This window comes from Silurus meridionalis, chromosome 17, assembly GCF_014805685.1.
Source record: "Silurus meridionalis isolate SWU-2019-XX chromosome 17, ASM1480568v1, whole genome shotgun sequence".
NCBI lineage: Eukaryota > Metazoa > Chordata > Actinopteri > Siluriformes > Siluridae > Silurus > Silurus meridionalis.
In genome coordinates, this window is record NC_060900.1 from 3,857,165 (window position 1) to 3,878,962 (window position 21,798).

The 21,798-nt window shown below is 40.0% G+C and overlaps 1 protein-coding gene and 1 long non-coding RNA gene across 2 annotated transcripts; one reads left to right on the forward strand and one right to left on the reverse strand.

The window, feature by feature from the left end:
• The first annotated feature begins 27 nt into the window (after window positions 1-27).
• Window positions 28-21,472, forward strand: acsl2 (acyl-CoA synthetase long chain family member 2). The gene is made up of 21 exons (XM_046871359.1): window positions 28-182; window positions 6,799-7,022; window positions 7,675-7,789; window positions 8,969-9,033; window positions 9,609-9,710; window positions 10,486-10,585; window positions 11,553-11,731; window positions 11,811-11,843; window positions 11,998-12,049; window positions 12,184-12,257; window positions 14,121-14,198; window positions 14,462-14,596; window positions 15,626-15,760; window positions 16,580-16,675; window positions 17,406-17,478; window positions 17,938-18,026; window positions 18,141-18,257; window positions 19,667-19,810; window positions 19,956-20,057; window positions 20,248-20,319; window positions 20,657-21,472. Exons 2-21 carry the CDS (start codon window positions 6,801-6,803, stop codon window positions 20,795-20,797), a joined length of 2,124 nt encoding a protein of 707 aa, XP_046727315.1. The 5' UTR covers window positions 28-182; window positions 6,799-6,800; the 3' UTR covers window positions 20,798-21,472.
• Window positions 1,103-3,667, reverse strand: LOC124399964. Its single transcript, XR_006928301.1, has 4 exons — window positions 3,584-3,667; window positions 3,023-3,129; window positions 2,830-2,927; window positions 1,103-2,660 (listed from the first exon to the last, which is right to left on the reverse strand). It is a non-coding gene; the product is annotated as an uncharacterized LOC124399964 (long non-coding RNA).
• Window positions 21,473-21,798: the final 326 nt, after the last annotated feature.

Genomic DNA, 21,798 nt, shown 5'->3' on the forward strand with positions numbered 1-21,798 from the left:
TTTACGCTGAGGCGTTGATGACGTAGCATGAGTTAAAGAGGCGCGAGGGCGGTGTCATGCCGGGGGTCCGGATCTGAGCGCGTGCAGGGTCCGACAGAGAGCTCAGTTCAGTTCACTTTACTTTCCGACTTGTTTGGAGAAACTTCAGGTCTGTGAAGCGCATTAACTTTACTCTAACACAGGTAAGAAAACTGCTTACTCCGTATTTGCAACACTTCAACACAACACGAACTTTAACTCGATATATATTGAAGTATATTTTTATTGACATGGTTCGAGTTTACCGGGACTTCATGCATGGGCGAGACTCTGGAGTCTGCAGTCTGCACTCGTTAAACTAGAAAATTTTAAGCGAAATCCTGAAACAAACCTAAACAAAGTAACACGTTTGCGCTTTTCAGCCGCGCGCTCTTTCTGTGTGTGTGTGTGTGTGTGTGTGTGTGTGTGTGTGCCGACGCGTGACACGTGGACGCGCTCCGGTAAACAGCCGCTTTTCCTGCAACGCGCTAGAACACGTGGGATATTTTAGAATATGCTGAGAATTAATAAATAATAATAATCCCACAAAGCTCTAATGGTTTCCACTACAAATTCCACTACAAAAAAATTCACCAGATGATCTCCAGACTACTGTTTTTTATATACATCATCAAATCATGATCAAACCAAAGAAACCAGTGTAGAAACCTACTGGAATGCCGAATGACCCCAATTTGTCCAGTAGATACCATTATGGGATCGATTTGGTTTTTAATGGTATCCACTAGAAACCATAGCAGTTAAGATCCCATATGGTTACAGCACTACTACGGGGTTCCATTACAACCAATACAATTCCCATTTTAACCTTTAATTCTCACATATTCCAGGGGGATTTCCATCGCAGGGATGCCATGTCATTTCTTATTATATCATATGAATGACTTTTTACAGCATGGCAACCAATAACATGATTCAATTCATTTTTATTTGTATAGCGCTTTTAACAATGAACATTGTCTCAAAGCAGCTTCACACAGAAAATGTGGTGAGTAAAAATGAATATGTTCTTTATAAGTAAGTTTCTCTCTGATGAGCGAGCCAGTGGCGACTGTGGTGAAGGAAAAACTCCCCGAGATGGCATAAGGGAGAAACCTTGAGAGGAACCAGACTCATCCTCATCTGGGTTGCACCGAATGTCTATTTATAGCAGATATACGATGTTCTGGGGTACAGTGGTGATAATCAGAAGCGAAAAGAAGTCCTGAGTCAATGTAGCAGACTGTTGACATTCCTACAGTCCAATCCATCCTCAAAGCGCCCGTTCTTACTCCGGAATTTCATTGAACCACCCAAGGTGTTGATGAGAAACCGTCCTCCTTCTGTATTTTGGGCAGCTACACATGCAGAAGTTTCCGTGTCAGCTGATCCTGTTCGCTTTGTAAATGCACTACACAAGTATATATATATAATGTTCGAGTGAACTCTATTGAGTAAGTGTACTGAGCTTCTCCAAGTCTAACAGGGATCTGGTTATGAATCAGTCTGTATTTCAGGAAAAAACACAAGGAAGTTGTAGATGGTAAACATTAATAATGGAGGAAACAGAGAGACAGAGACTGGCGGAGTAGCAGACGTGTCTGGTCATGTAGTGCTGATGTTGATGGCAGTTCCAAATCAGTTAGATGTTTCGCTGTGATGGGTGTGTTGTAGAACTGGATGTAGAATAAAAGACTCGGGGCTGGAAAAAACCTCCATACACTCCAAAAACTTTCATAATTGTGGATTATTCAAATTTCATTTGATGAAACCTCCTGGTTCGTACCCGAGCTCATCACATGCTCTCGCCATGTCCATGTGGGTTTCCTGCAGGTTCATATCCCAAAACATGCCGGTAGGTAGATTTGCTATGTGAAACTATATTTCCAATTTTCTTATTCAAGGTGAGTCTTTGGATTGGACCCAGGAATCCCAAAACACTACAGAGATAAACAAATGGATGGTTTTGCTCTCTTCTGTTTCCCATTGGTTCTTTTCAAGATACTTTCCAGTTTTTCTTCTGAAGTCATCAGTTCTCAGTGTCTTGGCACTTGGTAATTCCCACTCTTGTCCTGCTCTGGCAGCGCATTTGCAATTTTACCTCAGAATCGAGGTCACATTGGCGAGCAAGGTTCAGGCATGTTACCGATGGGGGAAAAAAGGCGCAACAGTGACGAGCGATGAAACGACTCGTATTCACCTTTCTGGAATGTTTATTTCATGTGTGCTAAGAACAGACTTCCCAAAGGGTGCGGCTCTGTTACACAAAAACAAGAGTATGTGTACATTCGGTAGACCTTTTGTTGATTTTACAATTGCAGACATGAAAGACTAGAAAGGTTTATGTTTTGGATTTGGTCCGAATCAGCTTTTCGTAGATCAGAACGGAAAACCGAATGAATTTGGAAATATTCGTAGTCCACATGGAAATTCCAGCTTTTCGTGTTTTTTCTTTTTTCAGTCGGTTTTACCAGTTTTGCTCTTTCAGCTCTGAGCTTTGACATTGTTAAGATCTTGTAAAAACACTTGAGAACCATGAAGTCTAGTCCTGAAACATACCCAAATTCACATTTAGGTACATGAGTACATCCATGTTGAGTGTTTTATGCGACGGGAGGAAACCCGAAATACCCGGAGGAAACCTGTGTGGAAATGAAAGAACATAAGAATCTTCAATCCAACCTCAAGATGGAATGAGTAAAGCTGTGAGGCGTCCTTATGTTACCCTCTGTACCACCTCAGCATTTGTTTCCAAAATAGTAGAGCTTTTCAAACTAGCTTTCAGAGTGTAACGTTATTTTTGTCTCTTACCATCACCTTTGATTAACGCTCAGTGTTTTGGTAATTATCGTCGATGAGACACCTGGCGATGATTGTGTCTAAGTCTGACAGCTGTTAGTCATCAGCATCTGGAAAAAACAGGGCAGAATATGAATTCTGACGTTTTTCAGTGGTATCCTGAATTATCTTCAATGTGAGTCAGAGATCTGTTGATTGATTATACTTGTAATGAGCGTATCTTATGGTGGCATGAATCAGCAGAAGGTTCCAGGTGCTGCTTCAGGCTGTGGTGTTCTTTCTCAACTCCACCTCCAGCTTGTTTTACACCAGCTCATAAAAAAAGCAGAAGGTTGTTACCTCACAGGAAATCCCACAGACATCGCTTTGACATCTAGGTGTTGATCCCCACAAAATCCAGCAGTTGTACTACATACAGGCCAATGTCTGTCTGTCTGTCTGTCTGCCTGTCTGTCTGTCTGTCTGTCTGTCGGTTAATTTGTACAATATATGATGTTGGCGGAGGTTAGACTTCTTCTAAAAAAAAATCCTCACAGAGGGTGTCAATTTCATTGTTCCTAAACCAAAAAACCCCATCGATGCCTTTATTCCTGACTAATCTGTTATCTGTGAAATAAGTCCTAAAACTCAGCATTCAATGGACAAAAGCAAAAGACAAATTGATTAGGCACTTCTGCAGAAAAAGTCCTCTCAGAACATGAGCAGACACAAGAAGCCCTGAGCTCTGGTTTGTAATCTTCAAACTTTGTAGATGTACGGTACGTACCGATCGGCTTGTTCGAGCGTTCTCTACTGTACAACGAAGTAAGACGGTTTCGCGTCACCTCGCTGCCCGTGTACACACACTATCTGATGTCGAAAGGCATGTGAAGAGGGCATCTAAAAACAGTGCAGGACATATTTCAAGCAAAAACAACGTAGAAACAGTTAGAGATTTATTTTCCCCACCACACTGTGAGAAGTAGATTGTATTGAATTTAAGCTACAAATACGTCATTGACGGATTCTTCAGTCAGTCGTCTGGGAAAGACAGAAAGATGCGAGAGCGTCTCTTTCCCCTCGCTTCCTGAGCGTCTTTATTTCCCTCCGTATTATCAGTATCGACAGGTGCCGTGTTTTGTGTGCGGCTCCTTGACGGACGCGCCGAATTCTTATTTCGTCTTTTCTTCTGTAATGCGCCCCGGTTCATTTATCAGCAGGTTGAGTAATAGCTCCTGTCCCTCAGTACTCTTTTGTGTAGCGGGTGAGAGACTGAGGCACACAATAGCTCCTGTCTGCCTCGCAACAAAGGCCTGCGTGAGGCCGGGCGTGAGTGTGTGAGCGTGAGAGAAATGGAAGAATCCTGTCTTGTCAATGTTGTCTAATCATTTTTGGATACTAACTTCGAAGAGCTATTTCATCTCTTATGTAATATTTCAAAATTCCACCTTTTGTGGCTTCAGCTGAAACTGGAGCCTCCTTCCACAATTTCCACCTAAAAGAATAGGAGAATAAAAGAAAGAAGAAGTGAGACACAGAGGAGTTTGTGCAAAGCTCAGTTGATATTATTATAGATTTGTTGGTTAGTTTGTGTATGTGTGTAGTTATTTTTGTCTTGTTGATTTGAAGTAAGCGAGAGAAAGAAAAGTTGGGGAAGGGACGGTTTATAGCCGTGTTTTGTGTCAGCGTTGACCGAAAAGTAACTCTAAATGGACAATAAATAAACAAACCAATAAATAGTTTTGTTATATGGAAACATAACTTTATGGTCATGAAAGTTAACTATAAGTTTGATTGATTTTTATTAAAATTCACAAAAGTTTGTTGATCAGTTTTTTTTAGTTCCAATGTCACAAAGAAAGTATCTATCTATCTATCTATCTATCTATCTATCTATCTATCTATCTATCTATCTATCTATCTATCTATCTATCTATCTATCTATCTATCTATCTATCTATCTATCTATCTATCTATCTATCTATCTATCTATCGTGTCAGTATATTGTAATTGTATATCCATAAGCAAATATTTACTTTAGGAACACATTTGGATATGTTTTGGCCACACATCTGAGTGTCCAGCAGTAACAGGTTGAGAGAAAGAGAGAGAGAGAGAGAGAGAGAGAGCAGTGTGGGTATTCTGAGGTGGAGGCTGAGCAGCAGGAGCAGGGAGGTGAACCTTTTATTCCTCACTCTTCAGATGAGAAGGGTAGGAAGTGGGTGAGAGGTGAACACAGGGGGTGGGGTGAATGGAGGGTGTGTGTAGTTGAATACTAAGCGAGGGAGCCGACGAGAGAAGAGAAAGAGAGAGAGAGAAAGTGAAAGGAGGGGGTTGAATGGCACAGCAAGGGTGTGTGTGAGAGAGAGAGAGAGAGAGAGAGAGGAAACTGCAGTCTGATCAGTGTTACGCTTTTTGGGTCTCCTCATGGAATTGCGTTGACTGAACTATTTCTCTTTCCCTCACACACACACACACACACACACTCACACTCACACACACACACATATATGCATTTTGTCGTGCTGACCAGGCACATTGCATGTGCGTCTCTATGACAGACACCTTTGATCTTCGCAGAAGTCTAAAACACACACACACACACACACACACACAGACACGTGTACATTGGGGTCATTGGGGAATCCACTCGTTGGCACAGACACAAAAGTTTATGGAGTGATGCTGGAACCTCCCACTCACCCCATCATACCACCAAGTCTCTCTGTCTCGCTCTCTTTCTACTTTGCCCTCTGTCTCCTTCTATCTCTTGACCTCTCCTCTCTCTCTCTCTTTCTCCTTTACCCCCATCTCCTGCGATCTATTTCTCTCTTTCTATGTTGCCCTCTGTCACCTTCTCTCTATCTTTCTTTCTTCTCTCTCTCTCTCTCTCTCTCTCTCTCTCTCTCTCTCTCCCTCTTTCACTCTCTGTTGTTAATTGTTTCCTCACTTCCACTTTGCTTCTTTTCTTTCCTGGCACAATCTATCGACATGTCAGCGTGAACTCACACCGTGTGTGTGTATGTGTGTATGTGTGTAAGAGAATGTGTGGCTTTTCTGTCAGCCCAAAGAAATCGCCCGACAGTAACCCAAACGCCTGTTCCAATTCGGCCAATCAGCATCATTTCCTCAGAGCCATCTAACAGTGCTTGGAGGTCTGCAGCCGTCTGCTTGCCTGTACGCGTCAATATTTATAAGTTCTGGAATCGTATATAAGAGGCCAACACGGGAAACGAAAACGAGCTTTTAAATAGAATAGAAAAAGAAAAATGTAAGAATACTCTTCAATTAATCCCAACACATTTTCGTGTTGTGAGAAGACACTTTTACAGAGAAGCAGCATCTCTAAATAGGAGATTCTACAGATAATAGATTAAGTAAGTGTTAAGATGAACAAGTTCAATAAATCAAGGCATGTAACTGTTGCAATAATGACTAAGGCAATATTGCGTTATATATTTAGAATTGCACCCCAGAAACACCTCAGAGCAAACAGTGAACATTCAGTGATGCAACTACTCAAACAGGAATGTTGGCAAGACAGTTTGAAGGAGCAAACTGAAAGTGGTGTGACATCCCAGGTCATGGGGTTTTTAATAAATTTAGTAGAGAGAGCACGGTTTTGGGATGGGAGGGGGTGGTTATCTTGTCACGTGAATAACTAACTGGTGGTCTGGTAGCTTAATGGTAAAGGCATTGTACTTTGTACTTTAGTTCTTTCTGGATGGCCTGGTATCAAATGATTTGTAATTGGGGACCCCTTCTGTAAAGAATGCATTCTTTATAAATGTTTTAATGATTTAAATACAGGGTTTAAAATGACACCAAATTAAATCAAGATGCTAATCTTCCATTTATTTGACCTTCTCTAGGTTTGAGTTTTAGTCTATCTAGCAAAGATGAACTCAAAAGTTTAGAATCATCCTCTACCATCATCTAGAACATACTCCACATTATTTCTGGATACACAGTATAACACCCTCCCCCCTCTCTATTCTCAGCTATGCAGTTGCAGGAGTGGTTGCGTTCCTTTCGCCTCAGCAGCGGTGATTTAGGAGGCACTGAAGTAGCGGATCTCAGGGCTCTACTTCCCTCCCTGGCATTCTCCCCTCCATCTCTGCTCGGGCTCGGGGCCGTGGCCTCGCTCACGGCGTACTGGCTGGCGACCCGACCTCGATCCATCCGGCCTCCGTGCGACCTGAAGGCTCAGTCCATACCTGTGGAGGTGCTGTTTCATTATATTCACAATACAAAAAGTAACCCAATATTTTTTCCCTGCCTCACTTGTGCCTCTAGCATTAGCAATACTGCTTTTGTCAGTATTATTTAAAAGCGTGTTTTGTAAAAGCAGCGTTTACAAACACGGTCCTCCAGATCGGCACCTTTGGAGAGCATGGATACTATTGCAAAGGGCACCGTAAATATATTCGATTAAAATAGACAACGTTATGTTCAGAATAGCAGTTCAGAAGAGACAAAACTGACCTGGCAACACGGTGGCACTTCTTTCACATCCCAGAACTTGTACAATTGATATTTGTTCTAGTTGGATATAGACATATGATGAGAAATCAGTAATTCTATTAGTCTTTATTTCTACTCAGTACTTAAAATAATGTAGATACTCAAAATATCTACAAATATGAATAAAACAGGTGATCACTCTCGTGATCAAGCCGTAGTATATTTTATATTTTCACCAACTAATCATCAACTAATATAGAAATAATTCTAACTATAATTAGAAATGACTGAGAAAGGGTTTCTAGTAGAATCCAGTCTATAGAGCCTGAAGTATTCACCATCCAATCCCAAACTTGAGTATATGCAGTGCTACTTGTGTTATTATATATTGATGTGTGAGTTTTTTCTTCCAGGGAGACGCCAGTTGCAGACGGTCAGCCTTGTTAAAGGACGATAATCTGCTAGAATTCTACTACGAAGACACAAAGACGGTGTATGACATGTTTCAAAGAGGCCTGAGAATCGCAGGTAAGATGGACACTGAGCAGCCTGGATGCAGTTCGCAAAACACAGAAACAGACGAGCCGAGGCGAGAATGTAATAACGAAATTACACTTCACAGAACGTCATAGACGTCCATCTGGCGGGAAACTTTTTTTTTAACTTTCAGAGCCAAGTCGTAAAAACGCACTTGTGTCATCTGGAGGAAAAAACTCACTCTTATTAAGAGTAACTACACACATAAACAGGCAAATCTTCTCAGAGAAAAAGGCAAAGTATTAGAATTTGACCTTTCCACGATGAAGCCGGGTGCAGGAGAGAAGGTAAAGAGGCCATTTGGCAGATGCTGAATGTAGCTAGTGACGGCTTGGATTTCACTTGATGATCTGGGAATGCTGTGTGTGAACCTGGTCAGTGTAAATGACTCCGTAAGACTGGGGTTTGGGGACACAATTACAATGCATTGAAGGAATTATTTAGACTTGTGTTAAGTAAAAAAATTTTACATTGAAATGGAACTGTGATGTAAGTATGTAAGTAATAAGTAAGCAAGTAAGTAAGTATGTAAGTGAATACAAAAGTAAGCACGTAAGTATGTAAGTAAATAAGTTAATAAGTTAATATGTAAGTACATGCTTAAGTAAGTGAATAGAAACTTAAGTATGCAAGTACAAAAGTAAGTAAATATTATAAATATGTAAGACATAAGTAAATTTGTAAGTAAATAAGTAAATAAATAAGTAAATACGTAAGCAAATAATTAATACATAAGTAGGCAAGTATATAAGTATGCAAGTATGTAAGTACGTATGTAAACAAGCACATAAGTAAGAAAATAAGTATGTAAGTAAATAAGAACATAAGTGCGCAAGTATGTAAGTATTTACGGAAGTAAATAAGTCAAAATGTAAGTACATATTTAAGTAAGTAAATAAATACATAAGACTGTAAGTACGCAAGTACAAAAGTAAAGACAAAAATATGTAAGACATAAGTAAACTTGTAAGTAAATAAGTATGAAAGTATGTAAGTACATAAGTATTTAAATACATAAGTATGTAAGTAAGTACATAAGTAAATAAGTACATAAGTATAAGTAGGTAAATGAACTAGTTTATTAAATAAAAATGTAATTAAATAAGTAAGTAAATAAATGCATAAAGGGTGTGAACGTATTCCAGCTTCTGATATTGTGATGTCCCTCAGGTGATGGTCCGTGCCTTGGCTTTAGGAAACCATCAAAGCCGTACCAGTGGATCTCCTACACTGAGGTATGGTCTATTAGGAGAAGTTAGAACTCTGTTTTTAGGATCTGTAGCATCTGCTTGGAAAGTAGAACAATGTAATAATCACAATTGTACAGAATTGCACTTGATAATGAGCGTTTTGGTGTATCTGCTTGACAGTGTTGACACGAGTAAAAATAATAATGAAAGACATGAATTTACACAGAATATATACTGTATTTCTAGACTACTAAAAAACCTGAAGCTCAGCCAGCGAGATGCGACCGTAGTTATTTATCTCCTAATCATATGATAACCGCAATTTGTACATTGTATATGAGTAAGACTCATAAAGCCTCTGCTTCCTAAGCTTCTGGTTGTAAGATTCTGATATGTTGTTGTAAATGAGGGATCATCAGCCAGAGAAAGAAATCTTTAAAATGCTTTTTTTCCCTGTACACCTTCATCTTTTCTGTTATTTTCTGCTATTATGACCAATCATTAGGTGTTATGGCTTATGTAAGTCAGAATTATGTTTTTTTTTTCTCTTCACATGCCAGATGGTCTCCCTGCAGCTTGTTTTTTTTCCTCAAACATTGTCATTTCATGTGCTGCTGCAGGTGGCAGAGAGGGCTCAGGTGCTGGGCTCGGGTCTGCTGGCCAAAGGATGCAAGCCTACTCCTAAACAGTTCATCGGCATCTTCGCTCAGAACAGGCCAGAGGTATAACACACACGCAAACACACGCATGCAACCCTTCTACTGGCCTAATAATTAATTGCTTGTGCATATGGTTGGTGGGAGAATCTAACAAATAATTAGGATACGCTGATAATTAGAGGTCGACCGATAGATTTTATCGATAATGATAACTAAGTTGGACCGTATTTGCGATAACCCGATTAATCAACCGATAATTAAAAAAAAAAAACACAACACGTAAAATAGTACTGAACTTTATTACAAAAATAATAAAAAAAAACAGTACTGAATCATGAAAATTGCTAAAGGAAATATGAATATATACAATTATAAATATAGTTATGATTTATAAAAACAAACAGCACATGGCGTCAGTTATTCGCCCCCTAGTGGCCGCTCTCGTAATAACAGCGGACCGGGAAGCCGGAAAAACTGGATTTTAGCCGATAGCCGATAGTTTCAGCATTTTACTATCGGTGCCTCGATCTCTGTTAATAACCAAGTAAAACTTTAGTTTTTAAAGACCACCTTTTTTATCAACAACAACTAAAATGTAAAAAAAAAATTAATGAATTGTAACAATTTACATTTCAAATTATGTCTACGACATTATCCAGAGATCCACACATCACTGTTATGATGATTTACTGTACACAAAACCAAGATCAACACGAATCTACGCATCTGAACTTAATAAGTGGAATAAGATCTGTATGAAGTGTGTAGTGTTGAAGTGTGTGAGCTCACACGAGACACTAGTGCTGATGCTAACATTGTCTCCCCCTACTGGATACAGTGGGTTATTACAGAATTGGCCTGCTACACCTTCTCGATGGCGTTAGTGCCTCTGTATGACACACTGGGTTTGGAGGCCATGGTGCACATCCTCAACCTGGGTAAGTCAGTCCCACTACAGTTTTGATAAAAATAGGCAAAGGCTCTTCAAACGTGTCGCAAGCCAGGAGTGGAAAATCATGCAGTCATGGCAACTAATTATTATGTTATATAATATAATACAGTGACAATACAGTTAATGACCGAAATAGATTAAACACACATCGGTCATTTGTTCAACAGGACTTTGTATGTGTTAAATTTTAATACATTTATAATTTGAATACTAATATTTAAATACTTCAGCTCTGCTGTGATAAAGAATGGAACAGGAAGGAAGAACAGGAGTCTTTCCTGTTGATTGTAGTTATGCTTTACAATATCTCTGCTCCATGTCTCCTCATTCTTTGATATTACTATAAATCAGGACACATACATTTTGTTCAGTTCTGCATTTATGAATCATAACACGATCTGTTAAAATCCCATCAATGCACCCTAATCTACAGTCTCTAAGGTCATCCACCTGATGGCATTAATATGATCCTGTACTTTCTCTCTTTTTTGATTAATATTACAACTTGCTGGTGCACCTTTTGTCCAGTTACTGAAATTCCCACTTGTATATACAATAATCTACATAGAAACAGTATATTATTATTATTATTATTATTATTATTATTATTATTATTATTATTATAATCATTATTAAAATGATAACAGTATATTAATAGTTTTTTAAAATCATTATCTATCTATCTATCTATCTATCTATCTATCTATCTATCTATCTATCTATCTATCTATCTATCTATCTATCTATCTATCTATCTATCTGCGCTGCAACTCTGTCGCCCCCTCGTGGCCCAAAGTGTGGTTTTCCTTGAGAACAGTAGCGGAACTCTAATATATAATATTGTGAATGCACGTGGTGTATCTTAACACCAAAACATTACAATTCTGACACTGAAAATGTAAATAAAGTTTAATTTCTCTCTCTCTCTCTCTCTCTCTCTCTGTGTGTGCCAGTGGAGATCTCCCTGGTGGTCTGCGATAAGGAGGAAAAAGCCGAGTCTCTGTTGGTGAATAAGGAGAGCGGCGTGACCCCGACTCTGTCCTGCCTGGTGATCTTTAACCCCGTGAGCGCCGCCCTGGTGGAGAGAGGGAGGAAGTGTGGTGTGGAGATCCTGCAGCTCGAACAGCTCATGGTCAGGAAACAGTGATATTAATAATGACTGCTTCATTCAGTTACCATACTGTTATAGTAATGTGTGTATTTTCCTGTAGGAGGTGGGCAGAGAAAATATCCAGCCTCCAGTAGTAAGTGGGCTCTGAATTATCTTCTGAATTACATTCTATACTCCAAAGGCATTTCCAAACCAAAGTTCTTGGTTTAGATCTTTTTGCATGGAATCCACACACTGCTCATATTATCTAAATGAATAACTGAAAGTTATTTGTATGTCTGTCGTAGCCTCCTCAGCCTCAGGACCTGGCTGTGGTCTGTTTCACCAGCGGAACTACAGGTACGGTTTCCTCACCACCCTGATGGTCCCTCAGCTAACAATCGAACCTTTCCATGTCTCGTATTCGGTACGTATTTATTTATGGAGGAGCAAACTACTTCCTGTGTTAACTCTTTCTCTTCCTGTTCATGCAGGAAAGCCCAAAGGAGCCATGATCACACATGGCAACATCACCTCCAACACCTCCTCTGTCATTAAGATTCTAGAGGTCAGTCACACTTTTTTTTTCTTTTTTTACTATAAAACGGTACCTTTTTTCTTCTTTTTTATCCGGACATCACAATAATGTTAAAACCTAAAGGAGTGCGTTTGAGAAGGAGGTAGTAAGTTATGGCCCTTGAGGTCTTTATAATCTAAACAGGTTGTTGCTCAGTGGTTAAGATGTTCGCCTTTGGTTCGGAAGGTCACAAGTTTAAATCTTAGCACCACCAAACTGCCACTGCTGGGCCCCTGAGCAAGGCCCTCAACTGCTTATACAATTTGTGCTTCCCTTTCAGACATCTGAATATATTTGTGCTAGTCTGAACTACCACTTTATTATTATCTCTTGTTTTCTTTACTTTGTAAGTTGGATTCTCTTGAGATCGATCAATTAATCGGTTTTGCAGATTAATCAGCTGTCGGCAAAAATCCATACCCACGGTTTTTCTGGCCTCCGGTCAACTGTCCTTACGAGAGCGGCCCCTAGTGGGGAATTATATGTTTGTTTTTACACGTGAGACTGTGCGTCGCATGGAGAGCGCTATATTAATTAATCATTTATTCACCATAATTATATATGTATTTATTTCTATCTATTTTGCGCATATTTATGATTCGGTAGTTTTTATATTTTTGTAATAAAGTTCAGTACTATTTTACATGGACTGTTGTGTTTGTAGGTTTTTAATCCAGTATCAATTTTAAAACCTTTTAAAAACTATTTATTAATCGGTTATTAATCAATAACCTAGCTATCGGTATCAGTAAAATCTTAGCAAAAGTTTGCGGACACCTGGTCACAAGTACGGTATGTGATTTTTGAGCATTGTGTTCCACATTTAGTCCCAATTTGCTCTTATGATTTTCTCCACTCTTCTGCGAAGATGCAGAATGAAGGCAGGTACTGATGAAGGTGAGGTGAGGAGGCCTGGGGTGCACTCAGTTCCAAGTCACCCCAAAGGTGTTCAGTAGGGTTAAGATCAGAGCTCTATAGCAGGCCACTCAAGATCTTTCTCTCCAAAGCATGTAACTCCAAACTTTGTGCACAGGAACATTACAATGCTCAAACAGGTTTGGGTTTTCCAAGCAAAAATGTTAATATACCACATTCCAAAGACGTCGAATACAATTGTGTGCCTCCAGCTTTGTGGTAACAGTTTGGAGAAGAACCAGGAAAGGTCAGGTGTCAAAATACTTTTGTCCATATAGTTTATGTGTGAAATCTTGAATCAGTTGTAAGTTACTCTGGATAAGGTCAATGTAAAGGTAACGAGTTAATTGAAATATTCATATAATTGAAAAATTGCACTGAAAACCAGCCCACAGTGGAGAATGGACAGCCAATCCGAACGCAGCCTCAAATATTCTGAAGCTTGCATCCAGAAAAGTGCACCAAAGACACAAGATGCTTCATGAACATTGTGAAGTCTAACCCCAAACGCACACACACAAGTTCTCCTCCAACTAAAATATCAGTGGTTAAAAAAAAAAAAAATCGATAAAAATGCACAAACCTTGGATTGTAGTGGGTGTGGGTTTGTATCCTCTCCCATTTGTCTTATTTATCGCTTATTTATCGTTAGTATCAGTTTATTTCCCGCGGGACGTATTACCGCTCTTCTCCCGTCTCTCGCGTGGATCTTGTAGTAAATAAATGGCGTGTTCCATCACCCGGTAAATTCTAAACCTCCTCCTTAAATCCGCGGCTCAGAAGACAAATTGCACATCGAACCGTCACTGGAACCGCTGACTTAATTACCCACTTAAAACGTAATGCTGGTAATATTTCATGCGGCTGATGATCTGTGCCAGATTTCTGTACGAGGTGACGAGGATTCATTTCTTTATTTTTCCTCTTTTTTATTTTCAGGGCTTTTTCGAAATCCGCCAGGAGGACGTGTCGATCTCGTACCTGCCCCTCGCTCACATGTTTGAACGCATGATCCAGGTGAAAGTCTTCGTCATTAGTTACCATCAGGACTGAGATTTAAAGGCGTACAGAGTCGGTAGATAAAGCAGTTATATATCTGTAGCAGAAAATAAGCTATAGATGTTATTGCTTGTCATCTATTTTATGACTTTGTTATTACAGCCTTAGAATCAACATGAGACCAAACCGCTAGGGTGTTTTAAAGCCAACATCCATAACACCACGTCTCATCTGCACGTGTCTCCAAACTCCTCTGATTATGCTGCTTTTTTTTTCTTTAGGTGTCCATGTTCTGCCACGGAGCGAGAGTGGGCTTCTACCAGGGTGACATAGCACTGCTCATGGATGACATCAAAACCCTGAAGCCTACCTTCTTTCCTGTGGTGCCCCGCCTACTCAACCGCATCTATGATAAGGTCAGAATCAGTCTCTAAAATAAAGGCCCGTTCTTTAATCATGGAGTGTGAAGACAGGCTTTTCAGTAAAGGGGAAGTATTGAGTCCTTCATATCTTTACAGGGTTCCCATGCTTCTTGAATATCACCCATTTTAGTAGTTACCTATAGAACTTTTCTGGGCTGTGTTTTGCACTCGTTATTCGAATATTACCATATTACGAATATAAAATTTTTAATGTATATGTTAAAGTATTTAACATTCCACTTATACGTTGGGGTGTTAATCTGATGTAAAATAAATTGTGCTTCACAAAGTCTGGTATTCATGAAAGATTGAAAGGAACTGTCCAGCTTTACGTTTCTCTCCTGGAGGGGAGGTGTGGTGTGGGCGGAGCTAAAGAGTCGCCTTGCGCCTGCAAGCTGTCACATCGCTATAAATGAAGCAGGAACATGTAAACTCGTAAATGAACTGCGGCTAACAATCCGATTCCACCCAGTACACATATCTGATCCATAATCAGATCCCGAGTCTGAAACTAAACATCGAGAACAACAGCAGTGACGACGACTACGGCAGGACATGTCTAGATGGTTAGATGGTTCTCCTTCCCTTATATCCAAAACTACTGTACTTCAGAGACGTTCTTCTCGAGCGAGACACGTGCAGCACCGCTGACGACTTCCTTAACCGAATGAAGCACGGTGGTGGGTGTGCTCTCGCCCTTCATGACGTCATAAAGGACCATGCTCGGAAAAAAACCTTCTGAGACTTATACAGAGCCGGAAAAAGGAGAGTATTTGACACAGAAGTTGTAGAACTGGCCATGTTTAGCATTAGAATCCAATTCTTCAACCCTGTGAACAACTATACATGATACATGAAATATCGTCAGACACTGACGATATTTCAATTGAATTTTTTTTCACTATCGCTATTGGCTTGAAATGATCATTATTATAACTTATGAGACACAAAAATTTTATCTTGTGATGTTACATGTTTCAGAGTAAGTGGGTTTGAGCTATTCTGGTGTGTGTGTGTGTGTAGATCCAGGGTTCGGTGACATCCGTGTTGAAGAGGGCCGTCCTACACTACGCCGTGAGCAGGAAACAGGCTGAGCTGAGCAGCGGAATCGTCCGGAATGACAGCGTGTGGGACAGACTGGTCTTCAACAAGATACAGGTAGCGCTCGCGGATTCGGTTGCTCCCATTAGGGGGCGCCATAGTGGATCATCCATCTCCATACTATACTCTATTCTCTACATCTGCCTCTTTTAAACCAAATATTATTATATGTAAAATGTTTATCACTATAAAAAATGATTACTTATTAGAATTTAAATTATCATTTCAAAAAAATGATTACTATGATCTGTTTTTTTTTTTAATTAAATAACAATTATAATCACATTATAATTATACCATTGTAATTATGTTATAATAATTTTAAAACAAGATTTTGCAGAAAAAGTTTGTCATCTTTTTAAAAAAACATTTATGCATTTAGTTTCAGGGTGTTAATGATCTTCTTAAGGCCTCGGCCTCTTTGAGCAACAATTCTAATTCTTAAATCCTCAGAGTCTTTACCATGAGGTGCCATGTTGAACATCCAGTGGTCAGTATTAGAGGATTGGACTCAAAACACCCAATTTTAACTGCTTTAAATACAAGATAAACAAATTTGTATGGTCCTGACAAGCAGACAAAAATATGAACATGATGAAGAGGACGTGTGGCTTTGCATGATGGTCAGCTATATATATAAAATCTCGCAATAAATAGTATAACAGTATAATGTAATATCTATAATATATTTATATTATAGAGACTGCAATGAATTTCTTGCTCATTTCTTTACTTTGCTGAAAAAAATTGAAGCTGATTAAAGCTTTTTTTGGGGTTATTTTAGATCATGTTTGGAACATGTATAAGGGTAATAACTGTCCCTTTCTCTTTTCTCTCTCTCTCTCTCTCTCTCTCTCTCTCTCTCTCTCTCTCTAGGCTAATCTGGGAGGAAACCTGCGCTTCATCCTGACAGCTTCGGCTCCCATCTCGCCCACAGTGCTGTCCTTCCTCCGAGCTGCCCTTGGCTGCCTGGTCAGAGCACTCCCTAGAAAATAAAATAAATAAATAAATTCAACTAATATCATTTGCCGTAATTATATTTCTCAAACCGGATTACACCATTCTGCACTAATAGAACAACAAAAAAAGTTTGTAATTGAATTTGAAAGCAGGAGGAAACGGTAAATGCAGAAGTGTCAAATGGACACAAGTGAGTTACGTGCCATCGTTTAAATCAAATATACATCCAGGATGAAGGAGGCTGTGAGGGGAAAGAAATGAAAGGAAATAAACAGAAATCGAGTTCCCACGCATCCCGGAACACCTGGACTTTAATAGCCTTGGTTTCCAGTCAAGGGATGAAATCGTTTACATTCAGATTTACGGCGTTTTGGCAGACGCCCTTACCCAGAGCGGTCGGGGGTTAAACTCCTTACTCGGGGGCCCAGCAGCTTTCATAGCGCCGGGATTTGAACTCATGACCTTCTCATGGTCTTAACCACCAAGCTACAGCATGTTAATGAAGTCCTGCACGAGCACGAAGTGATGAAGGCTGTTAGTTGTTAGTTATTATAGTTGGGGAAGTATCCCTGCTTTATATCACATCATATAAAATCTAGTTAAATATTGTGCTCTCTTGAATGCTCACACCCTACTGTAGGTGGGATGTCATTCGTGTCAGAGATGGAGTCTTAATGAACATGCTTCTGTGTGTGTGTGTGTGTGTGTGTGTGTGTGTGTGTGTGTGTGTGTGTGTGTGTAGATATTTGAAGGCTACGGTCAGACCGAGTGCACGGCCGGCTGTACGTTCTCTATGCCCGGAGACTGGAGCGCAGGTAACACACTTTTAATAACCACATAATGACGGCCTCCAGTCAGAATAAAACGTATACACAAATGTCGAATGTGGAATTCAGACAGTGATTTGTTTCAAGACGCACCATTTTCCTCGAAAACGAATTCCACCATGATATCAGTTATAGAAGCCGAACTTAGGGTGGGTAACAAACTCTAGAAGTTTAATAGAAGTCTAACTGATCGAACACTCGCCTCGAAAAGATATTCAGAACGGCATCAGAGGTTAAAGAGTTCCAAACCATACGTCTGATTTTTTCAATAAAATTTGGAAATGTCTTCGTTTTGAAATGACTAATGAATCATTGCATTCAAGATGGCCACTATTGCCCGTTTTTCTTTTCTAGATTCAAGATGGCTGCTCATTAAGCCACATTAGGCTCGTAGATCCACAATTAAGCCTAACTCGAGTACATATCGGATAATTGTGTCAATTTCAGGCCACGTCGGTGCTCCTCTTCCCTGCTCCATGGTGAAACTGATGGACATTCCAGACATGAACTATTATGCCAAGAACGGACAAGGAGAGGTAACACACACATTCACTTCTGTGGATTGAAACGAAATAGAAATGATCAAATGTATACTAATCTGCACAATGCTACTGTTTTGTTGTAACTCTGCATGTGTGCTTGTGTGTTAGATCTGTATCCGGGGTCCCAGTGTATTTCAGGGTTACCTGAGGGACAAGAAGAGGACGGCCGAGGCTCTGGACAGTGATGGATGGCTCCACACGGGGGATGTGGGACAGTGGCTGCCGGTGAGTCAAGGATTCACACAGCGATTGTTCGTGACTCGGTCTGTCTGTCTTATATTAGCACATAAAAAGTATTTATTATTTAATTATAAGAAACAAAAGTAATATGATAAAATTATTAAACTTGTTTTATACTTTATTATACTCTGCCCATCTAAAACAAAAGTCAAATCAAATCAAACATCCCCACCTGAATTAACGAAGCAAATATATAAGAGCCTCCCATTGGATAATTACGGCATGGATTATGTTTCAACTGGCAACCTGTTCTTTAACCCTAAACGATGTGGTGAGCAGCTTCTTATTTCTTAAACAACCATATCGGAAGACACGTCCCGTGTCCATGGAAAAGATGTTCATCTGTTTAAAAAGGGTCAAATTATTGCCAAGCATCAAACAAAAAAAAAAATGAGGAGATCACTGAAAGTACTGACCTGTCCAACGCATTATTGAAAACTGGAAGGATAATGGGGAATTATCTTCGAGGAAGAAATGTGGTCGGAAAAAAAATCTCGAATAATCACACGTTTGGTAAAATCAAATCGTAAAAAAATTAAATAAAAAAAAACAGTGGAAATCACAGCCATGTTTAACAGTGAAAGTAAGAGCATTTCCTCACGCACAATGCGAAGGGAAGTCACTTATCAGGGAGTTTAATCAGAAAAAAAAGGCTTCAGTTTGTTAGGGAGCATAAAGATTGGATTCTGGAGCAATGGAAGAAAGTCCAGATTTATCCTGTTCCAGAGTGATGGGCGCATCAGGGTAAGAAGAGAGGAGGATGAACTGATGCACCCATCATGCCTAGTGCCTACTGTACAAGCCTGTGGGGGCAGAGCTGCCTGTGGGGGCAGTGCTGTGATCTGCAGATGGTCAGGTTTTAATTCATTCAATAGATTTTTTCTTTCCCGATGGCACGAATTTGAATATGAAAATTCCAGAATTCATCTGGCTCAAATTGGTCACCACAGAGTCCAGACCTTAACCCCATTGAGAATGATCTGGATGTACTGGAGAAGACTTGGCAGTGGTTCCGACTCTCCCATCATCAATACAAGATCTTGGTGAATTTCCGCAACTCTGGACGAGAATAAATGTTGCGACATTGCGAATGCGCGCCCTAATCAAAGCTAAATGCGGTCCGATTAGTGTGTGATTTTTTTATTTTGTTTGGTTTTTTTTGGACAGGCAGATTATATATACATAATAAATGCAAAAGTTCAAACAATATAGTTATCCAAGTTGAAAATTCCAGGCATGAGGAAATACTACTAAAATCTAAACTCTAATTTTTGAACCTTAAGTGAATAAGGTGTTATTATTGTATCATTTGGATGCAATAATTGGGGAAAAAAAGACCTGTCATTTATGTGTGTGTGTGTGTGTGTGTGTGTGTGTGTGTGTGTGTGTGTTAGAACGGGACTCTTTGCATCGTCGACCGAAAGAAGAACATCTTTAAACTCTCTCAGGGAGAATATATCGCTCCCGAGAAGATTGAGAATGTCTACATGCGTTGTGTTCCAGTGCTGCAGGTGTTTGTGCATGGAGACAGTCTACAGGTAACACACACACACACACACACAATTATAATGACTCTGCATACTGACTCAAAATTCCATGGAGTCAGCATAAGTGTGTTAGACTCCTCATTTACTAAAGCCGTGTGTGTATGTGTGTGTGTGTGTGTGTGTGTGTGTGTGTCAGTCTCACTTGATAGGTATCGTTGTCCCAGACCCAGAAGTCTTTGTGAACTGGGCAAAAGAGAGAGGAATTGTGGGATCGTATGAAGAGCTCTGTCAGAATCCAGTGAGTTATAATATTTGGTTGGTTGGTTGGTTGTGTGTGTGTGTGTGTGTGTGTGTGTGTGTGTGTGTGTGTGTGTGTGTGTGTGTGTGTGTAAGGTTTTGTAATTTAATACTAGTATGTTCTTCATATTGAACATATTCAGATATACTTAGAGGTTAGAGATGCTGTAGCAGTGTGCTGTTTCCTGCAGGACATGAAGAAAGCAGTGCTGGAGGACATGAACTCAGTGGGGAAGGAAGCAGGACTGAAGTCTTTTGAGCAGGTACAACACACACACACACACACACACAGACACACACACACACACACACAGTCTACACAAAGGCTTTCTTATTTCCTGATCAGATTTCAAATCTTAATTTCAAGACACTTTTAAATCTTTGGTTCAGACAGCAAATCAACTTCCTTCTGACTTCTGACACATGGTCCTTTCTCACACACACACCTTTGTAGTGCAGACGTTCTTTTTCCTGTTGTGTCTGCAGGAAGTTACAGCTCTACCTCTGCTATGTTAATCTGTATTCTATGTGACTCTCAGGACACGCCTCACACACCGATCTCACGTTTCCATCGTCATGTCTTTTTTTTTTCCTCCCCAGGTGAAGGATTTGTATCTGCATCCTGAGATGTTCAGCATCAGCAACGGCCTTCTCACTCCCACCCTGAAAAGCAAGCGGGGGGACCTGCGGCGCGTCTTCAGCGAGCAGATCGCACACATGTACAGCAAATCAGCCATGTAGAGATCCGGGACGGGCGTCTGAATTTCATTATTAACGTTTTAAATTAGAGAATTAGAAATCGTAAGCTAAGGTAACGCGCAGGGCCAGGGATGCGCAAACGATTCCGACTAATCGTGTATATAACAAGAGCTCAAAGAACAGGCGAGGAAGCAACGAAGCTCGTTTTGAAGGATAAACAAAGTTAGGTGGATTCTAACTATTTACAAACCTGGGCCATTCTGACCTTCGACCCCGAGCGAACGATCTGCCGGAAATCAGTCGAGCGTAAAGACGACTTCATCCCTCCGCTACCAGAGGGGAAATGATGCCGCCCAATTTTCCTGCTGCTGTAATTCAATAACGTTTGTTAGACCTCGATCGCGTGCGGTGCTTTTAATCCGTTAAAAGCAGAAAGGTTGCACGCTTCATGTTTCAATCCGTGGAAGGTGCGACCACAGGCGACGGTAATTTCTCACATTAGGCACATAATTTATGCAGTGTGTATTATAAAACGAGCATGTGAACTGTAAATGTGGACTTTTTCTTTTTTTTTTTTTTTTTTTGGAGCTGTACATATTGAGAATTAAAAACCGGCAGATTATTAAACATGCCACGAATTCCATCCAGGGTAGAGATGTACTGTATTTTGTATCTGTTGTCTCTTATGAAGCAGACGAATAAAGATAACACCTTGCATTCGTGTCGGTTTTCAGCTTTAAGGAGGAGGGTTCAAGGGTAAGAAGGTAAAATTCCTGTCTCATATCACTAAAAAAAAACATAATGAACAGACATTGAAACTCACCCAGATGGGTTTCCCTTTCGAGTCTGGTTCCTCTCAAGGTTACGCCCTGATACCGTCACGGGGAGTTTATTCCATGCCACTGCTGCCACTCATTAGAGATGAACCTATAGGGACTGATTTATGATGCTAAAATTTATTCGATAAAGCTCCTTCGGGAGAATCTCTACTCTTAAAAGTGCTCTACAAATAAAACCAAACTGCTGATAAATTTATTTTCTGT

Bases quoted from the DNA above. Each gene is read 5' to 3' on its own strand.
- acsl2 (XM_046871359.1), top strand. From the start codon at position 6,801: ATGCAGTTGCAGGAGTGGTTGCGTTCCTTTCGCCTCAGCAGCGGTGAT. The intron at 9,034-9,608 runs GTATGGTCTATT...GTGCTGCTGCAG, and splicing joins AGTGGATCTCCTACACTGAG to GTGGCAGAGAGGGCTCAGGT. The intron at 16,676-17,405 runs GTCAGAGCACTC...GTGTGTGTGTAG, and splicing joins GAGCTGCCCTTGGCTGCCTG to ATATTTGAAGGCTACGGTCA.